Consider the following 17,130-nt stretch of genomic DNA (forward strand, 5'->3'; position numbering starts at 1 on the left):
CGTTCGACGCGAAGAGAGACAAATCAAGAGTGAATGGCTGAAGAGCGAGACTTCATCCCATCTCAAGAACAATGCTGGGCATTGCCCACTGGGCAACACGGAGTTCCATAGTCAGAGATCCTACCGCCAATGTGACAGCGGTCTTGCGCAGCGACTTTGGTTATGCCAAGCTTTTTTTTTTCTGTCCGTCCAAAAGCTGGTTCACATGTCAAGCACGTGAAAAGTAACTTTGTGAGAAAACCTTACAGAAGTCTTTGCTATAAACATGATCTCTGATCTCCAAAGCGAGCGTATCTGAGTACCGTTCCGCTGGCGAGTTACAACGAGTTTGTCTGCGAAGGGCCTGGAATCTATAGGGAGTTTAAGAGACACAGGTCGCAAATTTTCCATAGCTCCTTTACTCCGCAATTTGAATTGCGCTTCGAATTTCATCGTTGTATATTTTCGGTAACATCTTGCAAATTGGGTTAATCACAAGAAAGTAATACAGTATCAGGCATGCCTCGTGATCGATGACCTTACCTGTCGAAATGCCCGCACCAAGGGTAATGATTTCGCGGTAGAATCTCGTACAGACTGCTAGAGGCTCGAATCGTTCTTGAACATGACGAATTCATCTTGCACCGACAGGTCAGAGCTCGCGAAGTACTTCCACGACAGCATCGTGCGGTTGGCTTCCAGTGTTGAGAAACCGAAGTGGGAGTAATCGAACGCTGCATTCCACGGCGCGGTGCCGTCAGGTGCGTCACGCAGATTCTCCACGTTGCCAGCAGCACCAGTCAAAATGTACACTGGCGCCTGAGGGTTGTCGTAGACCTTGTAGTCGTCCGACACGCCGTCCAAAACGACGGAGCTGTTTGCGATAGGAAGTTGACGCTCGTAATAGTGTCGGTGGCCGGCAACTACCACGTCCACCTTGTACTTGAGAAAAAGGGACTCAAACGCTTGTTGGAGATACAAGTTGTCGTCCTTCGGAACGCCGTCGTCACAGCCGGCCACGTCGTAGATTGGTCGGTGCATACCGACAATGATCCATGGCACATTATCGCGGTTCGCGTTGGCCTTCGCCAACTCAGTCTCCAACCAACCCAGTTGATTGCCAAAGTTCCCGTTCTTGTTCGTCAAAGTGTATGCGTTCGTCGGCGAGTTGGGGTAGTCGGTTTCAGTCGATAACGACGTGAAGTGGATTGGACCGTGGTCGAACGAGTGCCACATATTCAACGCTCCATCGCTCTCTTTGTACGGCATTTTCCATCGAGAGTTGTATGCCGTGTAGTTGCCAAGCATGTCCTTCTTCGCTTGTGACAGTTGGCAAGCTGGAGAATGACATTCGGCCTCGTGGTTGCCAACCAAGACCATGTACGGGACGGAGCTCATGATGGGGGCCAACGAGTTCATCCATTTGTTGTACACTTCTTCATAGAAGAATCCTGTGAGTTGAGATGCTACGAGATAGTCGTCGTCCGCGTAAGACATATCACCAAGTTGGTAGATCAAGTCGATGTCGTTTGCAGTCTGCGAGTTCATGTAAGCAATCGTATCAACTGAATTGTCACCATCACCGGCGTCTCCGTAGATGACCACATTGAACGTTGAGGTGTCCGAAGCAGAGCGGGCTGTCACGAACGAATACATGTCGCTCTGGTACCTCGCGTCGGCCTTGCTGCCGACCTTGTAGTAGTAATTGCTGTGCGGTGTTAGATCCGTCACCGTCGCGTGGTGGTGATACATATGATACTTGTCGTCGTGGTAGTAGTTGATACTCTCGACTGTGGTATCCACGATCTTCAGCGCATCGCTACTGTTGGCTGTGCCGACCCATAACGAGCTGTCATTTACCTCTTCGTATGTCGCCCAAGACACCGTCATCCCCGTCCCAGCCGTCTCTCCTGCGAAAGCCAAGTGAATCTGCTGTGGGTAGAAATTCACTCCTTCCTTCACTCGACACGATTCGCTGAGTGTCAAGTCACCGGCGTTGTAGTTGTAATCGCACAGCGCTGAAGGCTGGCAACCGAGTGATGACAGTGAATAATTCCATACGCAGACGCTATCGTCCACGAGGACAGTTTTGGCTGCTACCGATACAACCGTAGTAACCAGAAACCCGAAAGCCCAGATTTTCATCCTTGAATGGAGACACTATGCCTCGTGTCCTTGTAGGTCGATTTAGTACTGGCTAGTGCAATGGTCCATTGGCAATGAACCTACACAGGACGATGTGAGACCTCAACGCGGTCACGCATACGTGTACAGATGTATGTAGTAGAGTAAAAGCGGACTCCGCTTCAAACGGACGAGACCCCCGGTAAGAATGACCTTGACGAATCCCTGGAAGTCATCAACTCATCATCCACAAGATGTGAGTTGCGTCCATGTGCTGGGTGACGGTGACCACGATGTGAACGTGACATACAGGCATATGGTAGGGCTTTAACCGCCCTCTCAAGCTTACTCCCACAAAGTGAAGATGAATTAGTGCAGTCGAATGAATAAATGTGTTTTACTACCATCTCCCTATACTTTGTGGCTATTTCATGCGTTGGTCTCGTTGATTTTCATGCGTCTGAGATCACGAAGATATTCCTCTGGCACGCCTCTCTTCTCCAATTTCTGAAGAGTATCGATTCTCACCTTCTCCGCTAGAATACTCTCTTTCATCGCCTTCTTCTTGAGGAACTTGGCATCGTTCTGCTCGAACATCTTGGCCTTCACACGTCGCTGTTCATTGGACTCAATTTGCTGCATCAATAGATCTCCGTGCTTAAGATCGCGCTCCTTTGCGGCGGCTTCTGCGGCTTTGAGACGTTGGTACTCCCGCTCAACCTGCTGCTGTCCGATACGATCCGTGTTGGCGTCTAGCGCTCGCATCCGCTCAGCCTGCTCAGCGTGGAAAGTCTCCTGTTTCTTGCGGTCTTGCAAGATCGACTGCATCAACGCGATTTTCCTCTCCTTATCGCGTTTCTCCTTCAGTCGCGTGTTCTTTTCGGTCTCCTCGTACGCTTTCTTAGCTCGGAATTCGTCCTGAATTGCCTGTTTGTCTTGTGCCTTCTCTTGTTGGGCACGCAGTTTGGCGGTACGTAGCTCCTTCGACTTGCGAATTCGAGCCTCTTCCTGGAGTTTGGCTTCTTCTTCTAGAGCTTTCTTGCGCAGATACGCTGCCGCAGCCATTTCCTCCTTCTTATCTCGAATAACCATCTGCTCCTTCATGTATTTAATCTGCTCGTTCGTCTGCGCCACCTGACGCATCGTCTCTTTCTGCCTCTCGCGATGCTGTTCGAGCTTCCTCTGCTCATCCACCTCGTACTGCTTGTAGATCTTGAGGATCTTTTGAGCCTCAATATCCTTAGCCTCTTCCTCGCGGATAGATTGTTTGTGACGCTCTGCAATCTGCTCCTCAAGCACTTGGCGTGCCTCCATCCGCTTAGCGTGTGCCTCGATTTCGGCATCTTTCCGCCTCTGGATGTCGCGACGGCGGTCGCGTTCCATGATACTGTCGTGAATGGTGTTATACCGAGCTTCGGTCACTTGTCGTTCCTTTTGATGTGTCTTTAGTGTGTCACAGAGCTGATAGCCTGTGGCCGCTATGGATAGCGAGTTGATCTTACGTAGCGACTCGAGATGCTGGTTGTTGATCATCTCGTTGCCCGTGAGCAGCGCCTTACGCTCGGCCTCCAGCTCCATCTCCATGGCTGATTGCTCACGTCTTGCACGCACTTCAATCTCCTTCTCCATCATGCGGCGCTTGCGTTCCTCCGACTCGTGCCTAGACACTGCTTGCTGCGCTTCGCGCTCTGCTTTGAGCTGTTGGGCTGCTGCATCCGTCAGGATAACCGAACGTTGCTTGATCCGCTCGAGCTCACTCTTGGATACAACGCGTGATAACCCGGCAATGTCCTTGCCAGCTAATCGAGTCACCGACGATCGTTGCTGCGTGGGTGGTGTCTTAACAGTCATGACGACGTGAGGTGCAACAACTTGTGTGCGCACCAAAAGACACCAACAAAGGGTAGCCAAGTTCTATTTTTGTCCATCTTCAAAAATAGAACTGCGAACTTAATAATATCGTACTTAATCTAGCGCACGAACTTAATGATTTGTGTACATTTGAGCATCATACTGGACACCAGTCGTTTGTAGATGGCAGGCAAGCGGAAGCGCGACGCCTTCTCGGCGCACGAGAAGCTAGTGCACAAGAGCTGTTCGCTGCTGCAGCGTGAGGCGAAAAAGGTGCGCACGTTCCTGGTGCGCAAAGTGGTGCAGCAGCTGAAGCAGCTCCGCCAACAGCTCACAGAGCCAGTGGAGGATGCGGCCAAGCAACAGAAGCGAGAACAGAAGCTGCGCCACAGTATCGAGCGCTTCGAACGCGAGCACACGGCGCTCAAGACGCTAGATCTGCAGAAACTAGTGGCTAGAGCCAGACTACAGACTGGCCTCGACAAGCCTCAGCCACAGACTGAGGAAAATGAGCACGAGGAGGTAGAAGAATGGGACGAGGAAGGCAGCGACGAAGAGAGTAGCGAGGAGAGCGAGGGAGAGCAGGAGACGGAGAAAGATGAATCTGTAGTGCAGCAGAGGTCCATTGTTGCTGAGAAGGAGGCGGAAGAGAAGGAGCAGCAGAAGGAACCCACTAAGCAGAGCACAGAGCTCGAGGAGAAGTTGATGGACCGTGTATTGGCTCACAAGCAGATCGTGCCGCTGCTTGACGCTATTAAGAAGCTAGTGGAGAAGGAGGAAAAGGAGGCTGAGAAGAAGCGACGTGCGCAAGAGAAGCGTGCGCTGAAACGCGGACGCCACGAGTCGCTGGTCGGCAATACTGGACGCAGTGGAGTAGCCCCGACTTCGTTGTTCCTTGGTTCTCTATCTGGACGTGGAGGTCTGGATGATGATCTGGATATGGGTATGGATGGATATGGCACAATGGCTGGTGCAGACGATGATATTGCGGAGTTCCTGGGTGAAAAGAAGAAGAAGAAGAACCGACCTGGTCAGATGGCACGTCGCATGAAGGCGATTCGTAAGGAGGAGGCTCTAAAACGCAAGGAAGACCGCGCTAAGGGAATCTTTGTGCCGCACAAGGACAACTCGACGTCAGTTGGTAAGTACGGACTGTCAGAGCGACCGAAGAAGGCCAAACCGAAGGCTAAACAGGGCAAGGGAGACAAGGCAGACAAGCAAAAGTCGCGTAGTGGCAAACCTAGTGAAGCTGCAAAGGCAGAGCCACAGAAGCAGAAGCAACGTGTCGCTCCTGCTCCAGTTGAGGCTGCACACCCGTCGTGGCTGGCCAAGCAAAAGCAAAAGGAGAAGGAGAAGATCAGTTTGACCGCCTTCAGTGGCAAGAAGATCACGTTCGACTAGCTTTTAACCAGATAGACAATCAAAAAGAAGGCCAGAGGGCAGTCTGCTGCCCAATTGCCGGTATATTGTGTTGATTCCAGTGATTTCTTCTAGCTGCGGAACATCTTGGCAACCTGGTGGGCCAGACTGCTGTCCGTTGGCGCGCACTGTCGACGCAGTTCCGGGATTTCGTTGCTCACGATGTTGTCGAGTGCCGCGATCTCCGAGTTCTTGAGCTTCGGCATCATACTGAAGCCAAGTGTGTGTGCTGCCACCTGCAGCGACGGCAACACGCGCTTCCACAGCGACAAGACGTACTCGTCTCCCTCGGCCAACTGACGGCCGTATCGGCGACGGAACAGCTCACCTAGCGAGTCCTCATGCAGTAGATCACGCTCCAGTTGAGCCATCACAGTCGAGTTGTGCCACACCACGCCAGCAGATGCCAAGACACTGGCAACGGACAGTCCGGCCGCAGCTTCGATGGGGACTCCACTCGCCAACGCCGAAGCCGCGAGTGCGTTGCCTCCAATGAACGTCGCAGCCACAAGAGCCGAACGACGCCACTTCTCACTAGCATAACGAGCGCGCAGGTCTTCGAAGACTTCAGCGTGCATCTTGAGCAGCCGTGACGAGTCGTACAGATTGGTGATGAGGTTGTCGACGCGACGCTCAGGAGCGCGTTGAACCTCACTCACCACTTCCTCGCGCATAGCGTCCAAGTCCTTCATTGAAGCTCCTAGACCTTCTGCGGCTTGCATCTGGTTGTCCTTAGTCGGGATGCACATAGTGTAAATGCGCGGGAGATCCTTGAGCGGGATGACCTTGCTCAGGTTCCAGCAGAGCGAGCCGTACGCACGCGCAAAGTCGTGGATCTTGCGGAACTGGTCCACTTTGTTCAGCACGAGGTGCAGTTTGTGGTCCATGCCAACAAGTGAGCGCGTCAAGATCGACAGCGTCTCACCGGTTGTGCCGGGTTTGTCCGGGTCGAAGAAGAGCAGGATCACGTCGGCGCGCTCGGCGTACCAGCGCACAACCTCCGGGAATTCATATCCTCTGTCCGAGTCTTGGCCCTTAAAGCTGTTGCTCTTTTGCTGTTGAGGCGATAGACGACCACTGGGGCCACCGTAGTTGAACTGCGACTGGTGTGGCGGACTGTGCGGCGAGTCGATCATTCCGGGACTGTCAACGAGCATGAAGTTGGCCTGGATGCCCTTGCGCACCTTGAGCTGCGTGCGCTGGATGAGTGCCGGACCGTAGACGCGCAGGCCGGAGAAGCCCAGGTCTGGGTCGCCCACAAGCGCCGGGCCGTCCTGGTCCAGATCTTCGCGGCCCGGTGCGATGATGGTGAAGCCGTCATCTGTGGGAGCCACGCCTGTGGACTGCACATCGCGCTGTAGCAGGTAGTTGATGAAAGAAGACTTGCCGGACGAATGGTTACCCAATAGGAACACAAAGGGAAGCGATGGCAGCTTCTCCTCGCGGTGTTTGCGGTCCAATGGTCCAAGTAGCTTCTCGTTTAGAGGCAACAACACGTTCGTCTCCAGGCGACTAGTCTGCTGCATGAGCCGAATCCACTTCTCGTCATCGACAGCACGATCTCCCGCGATGGCCTGCGACGCGGCCAGGGATGATAAACGGCGGGATGCCAGCAACGGCCGGCGCAGAGCTCCTCGACCCAATGCGCGCAGCATTATCGCTTCAAATTTGAGCCCCTGGAGTGTTGGCTGTGTCGTTTGTGTATACCACATATATTGCTGGTTTTATGCAACAAAACCCGCGCTTGAATGACTTGAGTCGACTTTAGTGACGCGTATTTCTAAAAATGGCTACACTGCAAAATCAGCCTCTCGTGTCTCCTCACGCTGGGAATCCGATCCGAAGTCTACGAACGATATCTTAGTGATCGCTTTACCAAAATGAGTCGCCTTCAATGGTATCCTCGCTATCTGTCTATCAAACGATACATCTTCCAGGCACCTTCAGACTCCTTCTACTATAAGTACTAGTAGTAATTAATTCGCGACCAGCACATGTGTAGCTCGACAATGTTTTTATTTTAACTGTACCATTTTCCATCGAGCTGCCGACGACAGCCAAGCAGGGAGGGACCAATAACGTCACCAAAGACTCGAAGCACCAGCTAACAGTCTACCCACTCACCACCTCTCAGCAGCTACTACAGTACCTAAAGTACCACATACGTACACAGTGACGTACTTCACTGCACTGCACTTCAACGCAGCAACTTAGTCGCGGGCGTCGAACACCGACAGCAGCAGCTCGCCGTAGTCGCCACTCACCTCCTCGGCGATGCGCTCGCGCAGCTCCTTGCCGAACTTCTTCTTGTACACCGGCTTGATGTCACGCAGCACAATGTGGTAGCGCACCACGGCCGAGCTCAGAGCGTTCTCGTCCGTGCCGAAGCCCTTCATGGCCTCCTCGAACAGCTCAGCCAGCAGGTCCAGCGGCTCCGTGATCATACGGATGAGGAACAGCACGGCCTTCTCAGCGTCGCCACGGAACTCGTGCGCCGCAGCCTTCACAAGCGACTCCTCGTACTTCTTCTCGTAGGCAGCGGCCACAGCGCGTAGGTGCTCGGGCGGACTGGCCACCAGAACACCGATGAAGCCCTCCTCGTCTGTACCCATCTTGCCACGGCCCGTCTTGTACAGCTTCTCCACGTCAGCGTCCACCTTGGCGGCGTTGTGGATGTTGGCGTCGTACGGCACCAGCGCGGCCTGCAGCGACGCCAGGATCACCTTCTTGAAGTCACCGTGCAGGTCGCCGTCCAGCACAGAGCCCAGGTCCTCGCCGTACGTCTCGTAGTACGTCTTCTTGAGGATGTTGATCTCGACGTTGGTGCGGCCCACGACCACGGGGTAGATGAGGTCCTCCTTCGTGCCCAGACCCTTGGTGGCCTTGCGCAGGATACCGGCCTCCGCCTCCGGCAGGGGCGACGCTAGCAGCTTGAGCAGGAACTCGTAGTGGCCCGACGTCTCGTCATCCAGCAGGTCACGCAGGCTCTGGTTGTGCAGCTCCTTGTAGCGCTTGGCGATGAAGCCGCGCTCCGTGGCCGTCTTGCCACCCAGTGCCTTGTTCAGCTGCTTCTCCTTGGTGCCGGCGCCCTTGGTGGCCTCGTAGATCTCGTACACGGTCGAGTCCGTGCCAGCCGGGTACGAAGGCGGCTGGCCGTTCCAGGCGCTGTGCGTGGCGGGCGGGTACAGGTTCAACATCTTAGTTGTTAGAAGAAGAGGGAGGGGGGTCTTGAATCGACTTGCGAAGCAGGAGGCGGATTTGGAAATGGCAATGGAAGATATCACTGAGGCCGTCATTTTGGCTCGGGCAACTTCAATTGGATTCTCGACCTGTCTCTGGTATTTTATTTTCGACTGATTTTTGGTATTGGAAATCTGATGCTTGACATTCGAGCAAAGCTCCGACAAACAGGACAGGATCAGCTGGAAATTGGAGCTCAAGACTCCATCGGTATTTTCATATTGTAAGCTGTTCTCTGTTCTTGTAAGAATGATGTTGTTCATGTTTAGGTACTGGCAAGCATCTTTAAAAGCAATAGAGCTAGCCAAGTTGATGCTATAATGTTGCTCGGCCATCACTGAGTTACATAACAGCTTCATTTCATTGCGTCCAACTTACATTGGTGAGATGGCAGGTTGTTCGTCACGTATTGGGCCAGGAAGCTCACTTGCCAGCGGCTCCATGAATCAGCCAAATCCAAGTTATCCGAGCAACAACACGTGTCGAGGATCGCGGCGCTGCTTGCTTGTCTCTGCTCGGATACTTCACCACGTCAGAGATTTTGTGTGTCGATTTTGTACGGATAAGTTCAGCAGGAATTGAAAACCATTATATGCAGATGAAACGTCTATTTCAAGATATATAGTTTCACAGTGCTTCGTGCTTTTCAATTTAGGAAATAAAAAAACGTATCCAAACGATTTTACACACCGATATATATAAGGAGGTAACTTAGCTGTATCCACCAATTCATACAAATTCTAAGTCAATTATCCAGCAACAGATTGAAGTTCGTGGCAGCCAAAGAATTGATATCTTCCATTGCCATTTCCAAATCCGCCTCCTGCTTCGCAAGTCGATTCAAGACCCCCCCCCTCCCTCTTCTTCTAACAACTAAGATGTTGAACCTGTACCCGCCCGCTACGCACAGCGCCTGGAACGGCCAGCCGCCTTCGTACCCGGCTGGCACGGACTCGACCGTGAACGAGATCTACGAGGCCACCAAGGGCGCCGGCACCAAGGAGAAGCAGCTGAACAAGGCACTGGGTGGCAAGACGGCCACGGAGCGCGGCTTCATCGCCAAGCGCTACAAGGAGCTGCACAACCAGAGCCTGCGTGACCTGCTGGATGACGAGACGTCGGGCCACTACGAGTTCCTGCTCAAGCTGCTAGCGTCGCCCCTGCCGGAGGCGGAGGCCGGTATCCTGCGCAAGGCCACCAAGGGTCTGGGCACGAAGGAGGACCTCATCTACCCCGCGGTCGTGGGCCGCACCAACGTCGAGATCAACATCCTCAAGAAGACGTACTACGAGACGTACGGCGAGGACCTGGGCTCTGTGCTGGACGGCGACCTGCACGGTGACTTCAAGAAGGTGATCCTGGCGTCGCTGCAGGCCGCGCTGGTGCCGTACGACGCCAACATCCACAACGCCGCCAAGGTGGACGCTGACGTGGAGAAGCTGTACAAGACGGGCCGTGGCAAGATGGGTACAGACGAGGAGGGCTTCATCGGTGTTCTGGTGGCCAGTCCGCCCGAGCACCTACGCGCTGTGGCCGCTGCCTACGAGAAGAAGTACGAGGAGTCGCTTGTGAAGGCTGCGGCGCACGAGTTCCGTGGCGACGCTGAGAAGGCCGTGCTGTTCCTCATCCGTATGATCACGGAGCCGCTGGACCTGCTGGCTGAGCTGTTCGAGGAGGCCATGAAGGGCTTCGGCACGGACGAGAACGCTCTGAGCTCGGCCGTGGTGCGCTACCACATTGTGCTGCGTGACATCAAGCCGGTGTACAAGAAGAAGTTCGGCAAGGAGCTGCGCGAGCGCATCGCCGAGGAGGTGAGTGGCGACTACGGCGAGCTGCTGCTGTCGGTGTTCGACGCCCGCGACTAAGTTGCTGCGTTGAAGTGCAGTGCAGTGAAGTACGTCACTGTGTACGTATGTGGTACTTTAGGTACTGTAGTAGCTGCTGAGAGGTGGTGAGTGGGTAGACTGTTAGCTGGTGCTTCGAGTCTTTGGTGACGTTATTGGTCCCTCCCTGCTTGGCTGTCGTCGGCAGCTCGATGGAAAATGGTAAAGTTAAAATAAAAACATTGTCGAGCTACACCTCGGAGCATTTCACAAGTTACCATCAACGCATTGCCCAGTGGAGAGAAACCACCTGCAGCTCAAGCCCCCGGAGAAAATGACCCCGAAGCAGGGTGCTGCATGATATTTAATCGCGTTGTCAGAGGTTGTGACGCTCGTGCATGTTGAGCTGTTGCTGTTCCTGAAGCCAAAAGACTCGTGTTGGCTCCTGCTCACCTGATTTCCACCAGCGGGGCTGATGATGACCTCGCCCCGAGCGCAACCGCCGTCAACCGCAAACACTCCAAATTCGCCTGTTCTCCATCACTTTAGCAAAACATTCGGGATGCTATCGCCACCGAGGCTCTCCTATACTTTTGCTCCTTCAGTAGCGTTTCATTTGGATAGAATTGTCCAGGAGATTGATCATCAGTTGGTTCCGCAGGATACGCGCGGAGTACGTGGTCGTTTCGACTTTGGCTTGGAAACTGATGAGGGGTCTTGCCAAAAGACCTTCCACTCCCCAAGATGCTCGAAGCTAGAACAAATCGCTCCAAGCATGGTGTTTGCTATACGAAGGAATCTAGCCTCACTGTTTCAAAGTGCTGCAAATGGCACAAGGGGCTGAGTTTTGGCTTGCAACGATGCAAACCGGACGTGCTTTCACTTGCCGAGGGACGAGACGGAGCGTAGCGAAACAGCCAGACTATCGACACGGACGGCGTTGCAAGCCTGACTTGACTCTTGGACGTCGTTGCGTCTGAATTTGGCTCGGTATTTTTCATCTGCAGGTTCATGCTTGCACATCTGAAGGACGTCCGCAACGTGCATCCTCCACAGGAATGGGGAGAGCACTGCCCTGACGTTCTCAAGGGGTTAATCTCCGGGATCACCCCCGACTGGCGTGCTCGTGGCGTGTAAGTGACGAATGACCGTAGCAGACTCGTCAACCTACTTTGACCAAAAAGTGCCATTTGAGCTGCTGCTGCGTTAGCGCGTGCGTATCATAGCAAAAAGCATGGAGCATTCTTGTGGCCTCACGCACCACAGGTGAGTGGTACATGCTACTTGCGGAAGTGTCAAATGGGATGACGAGCACTTGTTCATTGCTCCCACTGTGTGCAAACATGCAAACAGAACAATCTAAATATCGTACTTAGTCGAGAGCGAAACTTCCTATGGCACCCCTTGCTTCAGTCTCCACTTTTTGATTGAACACGTCAGTGCCATTCCTGAACCGCAGCCCCCAACAGACAATAGCAACAACACGACAAATAATGACCACGATGGAGTTGAGCGCTTTGCTGGCCAAACTGACGCGTCGCGAGGACCTGACGGACGCGGAAGCAACTTTCGCGGTGCAGCAGATTGCGTCCGAGCAGGCGGCTGAGAACCCCGTGGCGGTGGGCGTTTTATTGGCCCTCTGGCTGCCAAGGGCGAGAGCGCTGCCGAAGTTGCGGCGTTCGCTAAGCACATGCGCTCCGAGGCCATTAATGTCCATGTTTCGGTGCGTTCAGCTGTTATTAAAGAGCTTTAAAGGTTGTGCTGCATCCACTGACGTTTACTTGCTATTGTCGCCTCAGTCCGGTCGGCCGACACTCGATATCGTAGGAACTGGAGGCGACGGCGCCAACACAGTCAACTTGAGCACTGCTGCTGCCGTATTGGCCGCTTCGTGTGGCGCTCTGGTTGCCAAGCACGGCAACCGCTCGGTATCTAGTCGTTCCGGCTCGGCCGACGTGCTGGAGGAGCTGGGCGTGCCAATGCTCAAGCCCCACAATGTGGGCCCGTGCCTCGAGGAGGCGCAAATTGCCTTCATGTTTGCGCCGCACTTCCACCCAGCCATGCGCCATGTGGCACCTGTACGCAAAGCTATTGGTATCCGCAGCGTATTCAACATCCTTGGTCCGCTACTGAACCCGGCGGGATGCAAACGTGTGGTCATTGGCGTATACACTCCCAAATTGCTCGATGTTTTCGGCGAGGTGCTGCTGGCGTTAGGAGTCGAGCACGGGCTGGTCGTACACTGCGCTGGACTAGACGAGCTCAACTCAATGGGCCCGGCTGACGTCGTGGAGGTCCGTCGGGATGCCGAGAAGCCATTCCGCCGCTACGAGTTGCGTCCCGAGGACGTGGGCGTCCCCGCAGTGACTCTGGAACAGCTGAAGGGCGGAGATGCAACGGAAAACGCCGCTATCTTGCGTAAGGTATTCTCTGGCGGTGTGTACAGCGAGTGCCCAGTGGGAAACACGATTGCATATAACGCTGGCGCAGGTTTGTACGTGTACGGATTGGCCGACAGCATCAAGAGCGGCTACGAGATGGCCAAGAAGCAGCTCTCGTCGGGCAAGGCACTGTCCACACTCGACAATTGGGCACAAGTGGCGCAGCAGTTGCACGCCGAGCCCCAACTGTGAACGTTTGATGTCCAGCACAGGCAGATAGGCTCGAAAAAGCCTCCGTAAATGCTCCAGACCCGACAAGATTAGCATGAACAACGACGGAGTGTAAAAATAAGAGGCTAGTTGCTTTGTGACGTTGATTTCGACTCACTCTCATCATTGATTTCAGCCTCAGCATGGACCAAGTTGACGGTGCGGTGGTGTCGGCATCCGACTATGCATACGCTCGACAGCTCGTGCAGGCGTACTTTGCCATGCTAACTGTAGGTTGCCACCGTAATAATTGCATGAACATGTACTGCTGCTCCAATCAGACACAAGCTCTCACAGCGACAGAGGCGGCAATCATGAGCATTTATTTCGCCACAAAAGCTCCAGTGTCGCTGTGCATTGACATTAAGTCGCTGCAACAAGAGGAGACCTTGTCGACGCCAGAAATGTCAGAGCTTCCACGACATGAAAAGATCAAGATGACATCGACTCCAGAACCGCAAGAAGTAGAAGAAAACCAAACTGAGGAGAATGCCCAGTCTTCCATTGAAGAACACGTGAGCAAAGAAGAAGTTAACCCAGAGACGCCCGATGAAGTACCGAAGCTCCAGCAGCCCGAAATTAAGCCCGTTCTTACGACCTCAAGTCCTCCTAAATCGACCCCACGGCGCCGTCTTTCAGTTGCGGTGCAACTGGACAATGGGCTCAACAAGAATCGCGAACTCCCAGTCAAAAGACCCACCGTGATCACCCGCGTCGCTGTCCAGCCCAAGCAAAAGTCCGACATCCATGTCACCCCTAGCATTTCTGTAACCAAAGTTACGGACACTCTTGAACAAGAACAGCAGCAAGAACAAGTAGCACCCAAGGGCGCGCGACAACTGCTGAGTCGACCGAAGCAAAAGTTATTCGATGCCATCAAGCGAAGCTTCTCACGCTCCAAGAAGACCCCACTCGGGTCCACATAGTGACCAAACTAACACCTCAACTGCCTGTCTTTGGATACTAAACAAACCAAACATTAAAGTGAGATAGCCTTCGTTCTTACCCTTGTATATCTCCAATATCTTACACTACTGCTCCCCACTCTTGAGTCGCAGCATTCAAAATCATACTTAAATTCCTTGAATAGGTACGTCATCCGGCATCGCGTTTTCAGCCATAGGCACAGCACCTTGAATAGGCTGTGGGTGCCATGCCGGTACCAATGACAGCAGCAGTCCCACCACGAAGTACTTGACGTCCTGCACGAATCCGCGGTCAGCCGAAATACGCAGCACACGCGTCAATATGCCGTAGTGGTTAGCGACAGCCGCCCCAGCAGCAGCCGCCGCTCCAGGCACATTGCGATCTGCCTGTGCGTTCGGTTCAGCGTCTCCATTGGCACTGCGGCGTCGGTTGTACACTTCATAGAGTTTGGCAAAGATGCCGGTGATGTGAAGGTACGAGATGAAGGAGAGCAGTCCAAGCATGAGGATGCGGTCCAACGGTGTGTCCTGGCCGATGATAAACAGCATGAATGCCATCTTGAGCGCCATGCGGACGTCCAGTAGCGGGAACACTTCACGCGCCATCTCCACCAGCATCGGACGATCCTGAGGCTCCATTGGTGCAGGTGGCGCTTGTGCTTGGGCAGGCGTTGGTGTAGCAGGTGTCGGAGCTGCAGCATGCGGTGTAATATTCGGTCTTGCCTGTGCATGGAACATCTGGGGCTGCATCATGCCGTAGAAATTGCCATAAGGCGCGGCAAATTGACCGAACGCGGCGCCAGGCGTCGGGGCTGCTTGCTGTTGTCGCTGCTGCATCAGCATCATCTGCAGGTACTGGATCTGCTGCATCACCATGGCCTGTTGCTGCATGAGCATGCTCTGTCTGTACAAGTTCTGCTGTTGCTGCGTCATGGCCGGCGTCTGGCCAAACATGAACTGCGGTTGCGTAGGAGTCGTGGTCTCTGGTTGCGTGTTGAAGCTTTGAGGCTCTGCGGTCGCGTTGCTGCTGGGTCTGGGCGAGTCCTGCGCCTCTGCCTCGTGTCGTTGCGGCGCCTTGGGCTCTGCGCTCTTCCGAACGCCTGTAGAGCTCACTAGTAGATGGAAAACCACGGGCTCTCCGCAGCTATCGTCGTCCTTATCGTGGCTGCTCTGCATCTGGACCAAAATTTGCTCCAACGGCTCATCGTCGCCGCAAATTTTGCCCCCGAAAATGAGCTTCTGGGCGGAGACGATGGGTGTGGATGGAAATTCGACGCTGAGGCGACGTTTGAGGTCGCCCACGAGCGTCTTCGGGTCAATACTGAGGGCAAGAGACTCTGACGGAGTGTATACGTTGCGCACCACGAGGTTCACGAGCTGCGGTGAGGCTGATGACGAGTCCATTGCGGCGTTAACTGAGCTGCTCGGGCTTGAAGCGAGAATGAAGACTGAGGCGCCACGCGGCGACGCGGTACCCACGCGGATTGGTGTATAATACATGCGACGTTGACCAATGAGCGGCTTGTAAAAATCGAATAAACGATTTTGAAAACCCAAACAAATGTCAAAATGTTAGAATTAGATTGAATAGCAAAGTTTCAGCTGACAACACCATGAAAAAAATAAATAATTATAATTGATTCAATAATATTATTCCGGGAATTTCTAAAATCCAGGAATAATAAACTTATAATTAGAAGATTTAGGGCGTGTTCGCGATGACAGGAAAACATCGTTCTGGGAGGGAAAACGTCGTTTTGATCCAAAATCCGCGTCGCGAACACCAAAAAAAAAAAAAAACGCGAAAGGATACTTCAGAGGCGGAACGATGTTTTCAGGGCCATTCTGGAAATCAGCCGATTTACAAATAATAAAAATGTCATAACTCGATGTTCCAATTTTTGTCTGCTCTTATAACCAGAGGTTTTCTTTTTTTATACTGACATGGTCTGGAGTTGGTGCCACTTTCGTTTTGGACGGATCAGAGAGTAAACTCAACATCACTCGGCATCGTGGGCAAGACCACAAAGTCGTCAAAGAAGCAGACCAAGTCAACGAAAAAGCCAGCACACACCAGCAGGTCATCTACGACCCCTACAACCCCAAGTCAGCAGCGCGCAACGTGGGTAGTTCACGAAGAGTTTGACTTGCTGGATATGTACGGAAGGATGCTTCCCTACTACCGACAAAGGTCTCAAGACCAAAGCGTGGCGCACCCTGACGGACGCTCTGAACGCCAAACACAAGTCTTTCTAGAAAAAAAATGGTTTTCATCAAATCATTTTTTTTTAATTGCGTTGCAAAAAAAAAGTTTCTTATTTTATATTTTCGTAATCAAAGTAGGGGCATTTAAAACCTTCATGTTCTAATAAATAATTTTCTGGAATTTTAAAATTTACCACAATTAATATAATTGTATACTTTAATTTCCTTTTCAATAAATGCTATCAGAAAGATGTAAGGGCGTGTTCGCGATGAACGTCATTCTGATGGAATGATAATTTCGTGGGCTTGGGAAAAATTTTCTTCTCTTTGATGAAGGGCCTAGAACTCGTTTTTAGTGTTTTGTGTTCGCGATATCGAAACGTTACTCTGTAGATTCTTTCCCCGCCCAATAGTGAATTGATTTTAGTTTTTAGTTTTTAATTTTTAGCTTACTTCTTGAGGAACATTGCTGCGGCAACGTCGTAGCGCCGGTGTTGACGCCCTGCTGAAGCTCAAGGTGCACCCAGTGTGCTGAAAACGATGGATGCGTTGCTACTGGTGCTGATTATCGTCATGTGTATCTCTCCGCTATCTGTTCAGCGCTCTAAGTGCAGGATAGAGCATGAGAAGACTGTCAGGCTTCTGGGGCTATCTGCATCTGACGGACTACGCTTTTTCGAGGCAATACACGCATCAAACAATCGACGTTTGTTTCGCGACCACTTTGGAATGGATGTTGCCGCGTTTAATGTGCTGTTTGAACGTTGTTGCTTTAAAGGCTTTGTAGCTATTAGCTTCTTCCACACATCATCAGGAAACGTGGGCTTCCCTGTCGTTGGGCAAACTCCCACACCGCTCAATTCCTTGATATCCTTGAACAAATCGTAGTCGCGCATAATCCGATCCTTTTTT

The 17,130-nt window shown here is 52.8% G+C and overlaps 9 protein-coding genes across 9 annotated transcripts; 5 read left to right on the forward strand and 4 right to left on the reverse strand.

The window, feature by feature from the left end:
• Positions 1-432: 432 nt before the first annotated feature.
• On the reverse strand, positions 433-3,954 carry PPTG_24212 (hypothetical protein; the record flags this gene model as incomplete). The annotated part of the gene is made up of 2 exons (XM_008915752.1): positions 433-2,004; positions 2,632-3,954. The coding sequence occupies 2 exons, from the start codon at positions 3,952-3,954 to the stop codon at positions 580-582; spliced, it is 2,748 nt and encodes a 915-aa protein (XP_008914000.1). The 3' UTR covers positions 433-579.
• Positions 3,955-4,103: 149 nt separating this feature from the next.
• On the forward strand, positions 4,104-5,450 carry PPTG_17881 (hypothetical protein). Its single transcript, XM_008915753.1, has one exon. It carries the CDS (start codon positions 4,138-4,140, stop codon positions 5,353-5,355), a length of 1,218 nt encoding a protein of 405 aa, XP_008914001.1. The 5' UTR covers positions 4,104-4,137; the 3' UTR covers positions 5,356-5,450.
• Positions 5,319-7,075, reverse strand: PPTG_17882 (hypothetical protein). The gene has a single exon (XM_008915754.1). It carries the CDS (start codon positions 7,026-7,028, stop codon positions 5,445-5,447), a length of 1,584 nt encoding a protein of 527 aa, XP_008914002.1. The 5' UTR covers positions 7,029-7,075; the 3' UTR covers positions 5,319-5,444.
• Positions 7,076-7,583: 508 nt separating this feature from the next.
• On the reverse strand, positions 7,584-8,570 carry PPTG_17883 (hypothetical protein; the record flags this gene model as incomplete). The annotated part of the gene is made up of 1 exon (XM_008915755.1): positions 7,584-8,570. The coding sequence occupies one exon, from the start codon at positions 8,568-8,570 to the stop codon at positions 7,584-7,586; it is 987 nt and encodes a 328-aa protein (XP_008914003.1).
• An 823-nt stretch (positions 8,571-9,393) lies between these two features.
• PPTG_17884 (hypothetical protein) lies at positions 9,394-11,259 on the forward strand. Its single transcript, XM_008915756.1, has one exon. It carries the CDS (start codon positions 9,492-9,494, stop codon positions 10,476-10,478), a length of 987 nt encoding a protein of 328 aa, XP_008914004.1. The 5' UTR covers positions 9,394-9,491; the 3' UTR covers positions 10,479-11,259.
• A 188-nt stretch (positions 11,260-11,447) lies between these two features.
• Positions 11,448-11,573, forward strand: PPTG_24213 (hypothetical protein; the record flags this gene model as incomplete). Its single annotated transcript, XM_008915757.1, has 1 exon — positions 11,448-11,573. One exon carries the CDS (start codon positions 11,448-11,450, stop codon positions 11,571-11,573), a length of 126 nt encoding a protein of 41 aa, XP_008914005.1.
• Positions 11,574-11,929: 356 nt separating this feature from the next.
• On the forward strand, positions 11,930-13,069 carry PPTG_17885 (anthranilate phosphoribosyltransferase; the record flags this gene model as incomplete). Its single annotated transcript, XM_008915758.1, has 1 exon — positions 11,930-13,069. One exon carries the CDS (start codon positions 11,930-11,932, stop codon positions 13,067-13,069), a length of 1,140 nt encoding a protein of 379 aa, XP_008914006.1.
• Positions 13,070-13,230: 161 nt separating this feature from the next.
• Positions 13,231-14,049, forward strand: PPTG_17886 (hypothetical protein; the record flags this gene model as incomplete). The annotated part of the gene is made up of 1 exon (XM_008915759.1): positions 13,231-14,049. The coding sequence occupies one exon, from the start codon at positions 13,231-13,233 to the stop codon at positions 14,011-14,013; it is 783 nt and encodes a 260-aa protein (XP_008914007.1). The 3' UTR covers positions 14,014-14,049.
• On the reverse strand, positions 13,938-15,513 carry PPTG_17887 (hypothetical protein; the record flags this gene model as incomplete). Its single annotated transcript, XM_008915760.1, has 1 exon — positions 13,938-15,513. The coding sequence occupies one exon, from the start codon at positions 15,511-15,513 to the stop codon at positions 14,161-14,163; it is 1,353 nt and encodes a 450-aa protein (XP_008914008.1). The 3' UTR covers positions 13,938-14,160.
• Positions 15,514-17,130: the final 1,617 nt, after the last annotated feature.

Source organism: Phytophthora parasitica (assembly GCF_000247585.1).
Source record: "Phytophthora parasitica INRA-310 unplaced genomic scaffold supercont2.75, whole genome shotgun sequence".
Lineage (NCBI taxonomy): Eukaryota > Oomycota > Peronosporomycetes > Peronosporales > Peronosporaceae > Phytophthora > Phytophthora nicotianae.